Source organism: Arachis duranensis, chromosome 9 (genome assembly GCF_000817695.3).
Source record: "Arachis duranensis cultivar V14167 chromosome 9, aradu.V14167.gnm2.J7QH, whole genome shotgun sequence".
NCBI lineage: Eukaryota > Viridiplantae > Streptophyta > Magnoliopsida > Fabales > Fabaceae > Arachis > Arachis duranensis.
Window position 1 is genome coordinate 92099860 of NC_029780.3, and position 8661 is coordinate 92108520.

Genomic DNA, 8661 nt, shown 5'->3' on the forward strand with positions numbered 1-8661 from the left:
AGAAAAAGATGGGTTATGGAGATTCAAGGGTAGGATCATTGTGCCGGATGTTGGCACTTTGAGGTAAGATATTTTAAAGGAGGCACACAAAAGCGGATTCTCCATTCACCTGGGAAGTACTAAGATGTACCATGATTTAAAGGCGATGTTTTGGTGGCCGGGTATGAAGAATGATGTGGCGGAATATGTATCAAAGTGCTTAACTTGTCAAAAGGTAAATATTGAACATCAAAGACCTTCCGGGATGTTGCAACCTTTAGAGATTCCACAATGGAAATGGGAAAGTATTGCAATGGACTTTGTGTCAGGATTGCCAAGGACTAGGGCTGGTTTTGATGCTATTTGGGTAATTGTGGACTGACTGACGAAGTCAGCTCACTTTTTACCCATTCGGATGACTTACACCCTTGAGGAGCTAGCACGGTTATACATAAAGGAGATTGTGAGACTTCATGGTGTACCTGCTACTATAATCTCTGATAGAGATCCTCGTTTCACTTCAAGGTTTTGGGGTGCATTTCAGAAAGCTTTTGGAACCCGATTAAGCTTGAGGACGGCTTACCATCCTCAAACAGATGGTCAATCTGAAAGGACGATCCAAACACTAGAGGATATGTTGAGAGCTTGTGTTTTGGACCAACCGGCGAGTTGGGATCGATATATGCCATTAGTGGAGTTTGCATACAATAATAGTTATCATGCGAGCATCGGAATTGCTCCGTATGAGGCCTTGTATGGGAGGAAATGTCAATCTCCGTTATGTTGGTATGAAGCTGGAGAGAAAAGCTTGTTAGGGCCGGAAAAGATAGCTGAGACTACTGAACAAGTCAAGAAAATCCGTGATAGGATGCTTACGGCGCAGAGTCGTTAAAAGAGTTATGCCGATCAGAGGCGAAAGCCCTTAGAATTTGAGGAAGGAGATCATGTTTTCCTTAAGGTTACTCCGACTACAGGGATAGGTAGGGCGATTAAGGCAAAGAAGTTGAATCCTCGATACATTGGTCCATTTCAGATCCTGGAGAGGATTGGACCGGTGGCGTATCGGATGGCTCTACCACCTCATCTTTCGAACCTGCAAGACGTGTTTCACGTGTCACAGCTTCGGAAGTACACTCCTGATGCTAGCCATGTGTTAGAACCTGAATCGGTTTAGTTAAGAGAAGATTTGACGCTTCTAGTGGCTCCAGTTAGAATTGATGATACTAATATCAAACGATTGCGTGGAAAAGAGGTTTCATTAGTCAAAGTGGCATGGAGTCGAGGCGGTGTTGAAGAACACACTTGGGAACTTGAGTCGGAGATGCGAACGGATTATCCGCATTTATTCTCAGGTAACTGCATTTGAATTTTGTGGGCCAAATTCCCAATTAGGTGGGTAGAATGTAAAACCCGGTTAATTAACAGATAATTAACCCATAAATGAGAATTTATTCTAGAAAGCCCAAAATGTGATTTTTATGGCTAAATGTGATAGAGGAGGTTGAAACGAGAATTTCGGTACCAATTTTATAGAATTCGGACCAAGATTGGACCGAACGGGCAAAACCGGCCAACAGGACCCAAAGTGGGCCCTTGGCCCAACAATACTAAACCAAAATCCTAGTTTTCAGCATTCTCTCTCCTCACTAAACACACTCACATGCTGAAAATGGAGGCCATGGAGGGAAGAACACTCTCTCAAGTTCTCTCCCTTGGTTGATCTTCAAACCACCATAACTTTTGATCTAGAGCTCCGATTGCCGCTCCGTTTGCGGCCACGCGTTCACCGCGGAGATCTCTACAAAACCCATACAATCAATCTTGAGGTAAGCCACGTGTTGCTGTTCGAAATTCCAGCCCTTATTTTCGAGTTTCATGGGTGAAATGTTGAGATTTTGGGTTCTTTGATGTTATAGGACCCAACTCTCTTGAAGGGGAAGGTTAATCTTGTCTCCTTGGACCTTGGGTGTGGTAAGATTCTCAACCCTAGTGTAACTTTGTTGTTCTATGATGTTTGGGTATTGAGATGTTGTGTATGGGTATGATGATTGTGGCTTAGGTTGTATATATGTGAATATTGAGGCTTGATTGAGACTTTGGAAAGCTTAAAAAGGGATTTGGTGGTGAAAAATCTGTTCTTGGAGGTATTGAGGCCTTGAGAGCTTGTGGATAAGTGGTTTGGAAGTGCTCCGGTTGTGCTTGGGAAATCGGCTAAGGTATGGTTTCGGTTTCCCGTATCTAATATGTAATGTGGTAGGAAATACTTAGGCTAGAGGCCCTAAGATAGGCATTGAATGGTTGATGTTGTTGAATGATTGAGATATATGATGTGGTCATATATGTGATGATGATTATTGATGCCTTGGTGGTATGATGTATGAGAAATATGCATGTTGTGATATATGCTTGATGATTGGTTATGGTTGAATTGTGGGTTGAACCATGTTTATGGTGAGTATGATATTGATTGTGTACAATGATGATTTATTGAAATTGGTGTTGTTGAGAATTGGCATGAGGAAGAGTATATGATATGTCTATATGTTTGAGTTTGAGCCACTTGGGTGAAGTGGGTTAAAATGATGAGATAGTGATTTTGTAAATCGTGGTAAAGTGTCAATGTGTGAGTTAAGGAGGCTTGATGTTGAAATTGATATATTTTGATTGATTTCAAAGAAAAAGGATGAGAATGGCATGTTTTAATTGATTTTGAAAAGAGTTGGAAATGGCTTGTTTGAAAATGGCACTTTGTGGTTTTTATGAAAAATATGGTTTTTGGGCATACTTTGGTGGGACATAACTTGGACTACGGATCTCTGTTTTATGCCAAATCTGTTTAGAAATGAAATTGGATCCGGGATGTCCATGCCGTTCGAAGAACGGGTGAAAAACGATTTAAAATGAGAAAGTTATGTCCGTTGGAAGATTGGGGTTTAAATTGGTGAATTCTGCAGCTTTTAACTTAGAAATATTTCAGCAGAATGACCCCTTGCGCGTGGGCGCACTAGGCGCGTGCGCGCCGTTCTTCCCGAAAATGCCATCCACGCGTGCGCGTGAAGTGCGCGGGCGCGCTGATGGTGCTGCACCCAATGCCCAGCCATTTTCCAGAGAGTTATGCCAGAACTGTGCTAGTATTGTGCCTGGGGCACGAGAACACCCACGCGTACGTGTAATTGACGCGTGCGCGTCGATTGGTAAATGTTTAATCCACGCGTTAGCGTGCATGACGCTTGCACGTCGATGAAGTTTTTGAGGCCATCCACGCGTGCGCGTGGAGTGCGCATACGCGTGGCTCTGTTTTCATCCCAAAGTTGATTTTTGAGTTTTAAAAACCAAATCTCATACTTCTAAGCCTTCGATCTCACCCATTATGTATTAAATCATTATGATATGCCTAGTAATGAGAAAGGAGCTAGGGGATGTGGTAACTTGCGAGTAAAGCAAGGGGAAAATTAATTTTTTATGAGATAACCATAAGACCTTTACATATTCGAATTCTATATCATTGATATATCTTTTTTCTTTCTTTCACCCTTCATTTTTATCTGTATATTCTTATTGCTTTACAACTTATAATCAGATTCGTTTTTATTTTTTTTTATCCAATATCTCAGTTGTTATAATTCTACTACCAAAATATGATATCTTGATTTTATTTCGATTTTTAGATTAATTCTTTAAATCCAGATAATGCGAAGCGATGAGTTGGTTAGTACTTAGTTATTAATGAATTCATCCTATAAGTCATTTATTTTATTGTCGAACTCTAACCACTCTAAAAAATCAACGAGTCACACACTAAGCATAGCAATTATATTTATATAAAAAAATTAATTGATATTTTTTATTCAATCTTATAAAATTTGGAAAATTATCATTTTTTTGTTTTACCGAAACAAGGAACCTTAAAGAAAAAGAAAAGGAGAATTGGATTATTCTTTGTTTACAAATATCCAAACTTTGATCCCTAATACGCCATAAATAGTTCGAACTGTATAGGAACAATAATCAATTTTAGCTCGAATGGTTTGTAGAGGAACTCTACCCTCTCTGATCCATTCGACACGTGCAATTTCTTTTCCGTCGATACGTCCCGCAATTTGTACTTGAATTCCTTTTGTCCCCGCCTGTTGAGTTAATTCAATAGCTTTTTTCATTGCTTTACGAAACGAAACTCTATTCCTTAATTGCCCGGCTATAAATTCTGCAAGAATATTAGGATGTCCATAAGGGTTTGCAATTCTTGTAATAGCAATGTTCAGTTTTCGGTTCACACAATTGAGTTTTTTTTGTAAATTCATCTGTAACTCTTCTATTCTTCCAGGCTTACCCTCAATTAATAACTTTGGAAATCCCATAGAGATTATGACTTGAATCAAATCAATTCTTTTTTTAATCTTTATCCCTGCTATTCCCTCGACACCAGAAGATATTCTTATATTTATTTTTATATAATTCTTGATATAATCTCGTATTTTTTTATCTTCTTGTAGATTCTCTGAATAATTGATTGGTTGTGCAAACCAAAGAGAATCATGACTTTGAGTTGTACCAAGTCGGAAACCAAGCGGATTTATTTTTTGTCCCATAATTCTCCACTACTTTACATAAAATGATATGCCCTAGTTGTGCACTTTGTTTTTTTATATCCATTAGGCTTTTTATTTAAAAACATAATATAGCATCCCCTTTTGACTTAATTTGCTTCTGCAGAATAAACGCAAAAACTGGAAAAAGATACTCAATTCAATAAAACGTAAATTATAGTATCATAACCATTTCTTTATCCACATCCACAAATCTCATTTATTCCTATTCATGTTTTGTGTTGTGAACAGACATTTCTATTTATATAATTTTCATTTTTTATATTTCTAATATATAAATATTCTAATTGATCGAATTTGTTTGACCTAAAGATGATTCTAGTTTCTACTTTATCATAAGTAAGGTTATGCTTTTACTAAAAAAAGAAACATTTCTTATTTTTCAAATCGATTTTTCTTTTCATTTCTTTAGTATTTATTCAAATTTTTAATATAAAAAAGAAATTGTTTTATTTTTGAGTAATCTTATTATTATTAGAAGAACATGAAATTTCACCTAAACGATGAGACCTATTATCATTTTTCACGATTGAGGCAAACGTTGGTGCAAACGTTAGCTCCCCCAGGTAGTCTTCATCAGCCAACGTTTGACCTCACGTTTGAGGCAAACGTTGGCGCAAACATGAGCTCCCTGTTGCACATTAAGTCTTGGGACGCTACTTTGTCCTCTTGTCATCGATGCCAATTTCTTGCCCACTATAAACTATTATATATGGTTGGAAAGCTCTGAATTTCAGATTTCTAATCCAACTGGAATCTCCTTAATTGGACATCTACAACTCAAGTTATGCCCCTTTGAAGGGGACATGGTCGCTGGCATCGGTGTGCAACGTTTGAGGTGACGTTAGCACTCAAACATGGTCGAAAACGCAAGATTCTGGAGGCTCAAACACATTGTCCACCCACATACTATTATATATTGTTGAAAAGTCCTGAATGTCTACTTTTCAATGCTAATGGGAGCACGTAGTTTGGAGCTTCCCAGCTCGAGTTATACTCCATCGAAGGTGCAGAGGTCAGCTGACCTTACTACAGGTTGACACCATGTTCATCTATGCACTTTCGAGGCAGTTGTCTCCCTCAGATTTAGTGTCCACCATGTAGTGCCATAATTGCTTGGAAAGCTCTAGATGTCTACTTTCCAATGCCACTAGAATCACCTCATTTGGAGTTTTGTAGCTCAAGTTATTTTTGTTGGAATGTGAAGAGGTCAGGGTTGCAAATCCTCTTTGCTTAACTCATAGGCCTCTTTGAGTTTGTTTCCAACTCTTTTGCCACCATGGGAGTATGATTCTTCTTTTTAGTGCTTTTATTGCTTCTTTTTCTATTATTTCCTACAAATTTTATAAAATTAAAAGATCAAGGAAATATACCATTTAAGCACAAAAGAATGCAATATTTAAGCACTAATTATCAATTTCTTGTATGAAAAAGCATAGAAAAACATGACATGGTGACATGTCATCACAACACCAAACTTAAACCTTGCTTGTCCCCAAGGAAGAAAAGAATCATGCAATAGAAATTGACAATCCAAGGTTAGAAGAATAGCAAGTTAATGTTCATGGCAAGCTAGCTTTCTATGCATGCTACAATCACAAAAGAAATGTAAATGATTGATGCTTCTATCTAGCTCACTTTATGAAATCTTTTTCTTATAATTCTTCCTTGAAACAAGCTTTTGATTTTCTTATTAGCTTCTCCTTTTGAGTGCTTTGCCCCATGAGTTAATACAAAGCTACGACTCTAAATGCTTAGTTTTCAAGTATTACCACTTGATACATAAGCACCACAAGCATTTGAATTAGAGGACTTCATTAAGCTCATTTGTTTCTTTTCTTGACTCTCTAATCATTGATGCTCAGAACCTTGAGCTTTGAGGGAGTGCTTTTGCACTTGAGCCTAGCCTTGACTTCTAAGTGTTTTGTTTTCAAGCATTTGGCTTGATACATAAACACCACAAGCACTTAGCAAATAAATTGCCATTGGTACTCAGAGCCTTCAGCTTTCTCATTCTTTCCCTTTTTCTTTTCTTCCCCTTTTTTGCTTTTTTTTTCAAGGTTTTCATGATTTCAAGAGATTTCACAAAATGTCCTAGATGAAAACTTCAATTAAATAAAATCTAATGCAATTGAGCAACAATCGAACATACTAGCTTTCCAATACTTGTATGCACATGCTAAATTCTTCTTTAATTCCTTGTTTGTTTATAATCATGATGCTCTACTGCTTTTGAATTCACAAAACTCAAGTTGGTAGTCATAATGTCACAGCAACATGTTACAAATCAAAATTTAAGCTACGCTTATTCATACCACACATGCATACAGAGAATATAAAGACAATCATGCAATTTAAAGTGCTGGAAATAAATGAGAGGAAAAAGAACTTTACAACCTTGTAATTCATCTTCTCTATTGTTGTCATTTTCCTCCCATTCTCCTTCTTCCCATACCAAACTCAGAATGCTTGCTCTTCCTCAAGCAACAATTAGAACAGTGGCTATGGGTCTAAGATGGATCATGAATGTCTTACACAATAAAATGTTAGCAGTACATGTGTTTTGAGCAATCAAAATTAAGGATAACAATCAAGGCACAAGAGACAGAGATATTGTGATTGCAAACATAAGAGGATGTGCATGATACATTGCATAAAAATATAAGTGGCACACCAAACTTAGTGTGACATTTTCTCTTAGAATTGATGCAAGTATCCAGTAAGGATTGAAAGCAAATTTTTGTTGCATAGCAACACCAAACTTAGAATGCAACCATATGTCAATTTATTTAAATTAAAACTAAGCAAATGAAACTGTTATTTGTTAAGTACAATCACCAAGCCAAGAATCTGTCATGAATAAGGATCTCTTGGTGATGTACTAAAAAAAGATAGTTAATAAGCAAACTAGAGGAAAGAATTAAAAAAAATAGAAAATAACTAAAGCAAGTAGAATGAAAAAGTGTTAAACCAAAAGAGAAGAAAAAAAATGCAGAGGCATTGTGATTATGCAAACAAGTGGTGCTGCTGGATGACTTGCATAGAAAATTAAGTGGCACACCAAACTTAGATTCTTAGTGTAACACTTCCATGTAAAATTGATGCAATCATCCATGAAGATGGAAAACAGTTTGTTGCAGGACAACACCAAACTTAGAATGTAACCATATGCCAATTTATTAAATTTAAACAAAGCACAGAAAGAAAACAAAGCAGAGAAAAAATGTTACCTACGGTTGGGTTACCTCCCAACAAGTGCTCTTTTAGTGTCATTAGCTTGACATGTTGTTCTTCACTTTCTTCCTCTTCTTCCAGTTGGTTAAGAGGAATGACCTCAAGGGGGGAGAAGTTTCAGCTGTTGTCCCCTTTCTTGGTCTCTTCTCAGCAAGCTTCCTTTTGTACATGGCTTGATTGAGCTTGCTTACTAGTGATCTAGGGGTTGGATTGCTTGTGGTTGACCTCCTCTTGAATGTTGTCCTTGGTATCTTGGTCACAATCCTCTTCTTGGTGCTTTTGTTAATTGCCTTCACTTCTTGGAATTCAAGACTTGGTTGCTGTGTGATTTTTGGAGTTTTATCTTCATCCAGAGCCTTCTGAGTTGGTGGTTCAATGAGCCCTTCCTCTTTCTTCATTGCACTCAACAACTGAGCTAACCTTACTTCCATGTTTTTGAGGGACTTTTCTTGTTCTTCCCAGTGCTTCTTTGTCTCATCCGCAAATCTTTTGAGCATGGACTCAAGCTTTGAGAGTCTTTGGCTATTGGATGTTTGTGTTGTTTGTGAGTCTTTGGCTATTAGACAATCTCTCATGTGACTTGACTGCTCAGAATTTGCAGTTTCTTGGTAATACTTCTAGCCACCATTAGAATAATGACTTGAATCATTTTGTGGTGGTGAGAAGTATCCCATATAATTCTCTTGCTCATCTTGTGGTTCTGAAGCATAACTCAATGAATTGGAGTGCTCATAATTTGAATCTTCTTGGTGATATTCCCAGCCACCATTAGAGATTGGTGATGGTGGGTAATATCCCATAAAATTTTGTTTGACCATAAGATTAGTTGAACTTCATTTGT

At 37.4% G+C, this 8661-nt stretch overlaps 1 protein-coding gene across 1 annotated transcript; it reads right to left on the reverse strand.

The window, feature by feature from the left end:
* Nucleotides 1-3456: 3456 nt before the first annotated feature.
* On the reverse strand, nucleotides 3457-5021 carry LOC127741672 (30S ribosomal protein S3, chloroplastic). Its single transcript, XM_052254732.1, has one exon. It carries the CDS (start codon nucleotides 4566-4568, stop codon nucleotides 3912-3914), a length of 657 nt encoding a protein of 218 aa, XP_052110692.1. The 5' UTR covers nucleotides 4569-5021; the 3' UTR covers nucleotides 3457-3911.
* Between the last annotated feature and the right edge of the window lie 3640 nt (nucleotides 5022-8661).

Coding starts and splice junctions, on each gene's coding strand:
- LOC127741672 (XM_052254732.1), bottom strand. CDS start 4,568: ATGGGACAAAAAATAAATCCGCTTGGTTTCCGACTTGGTACAACTCAA.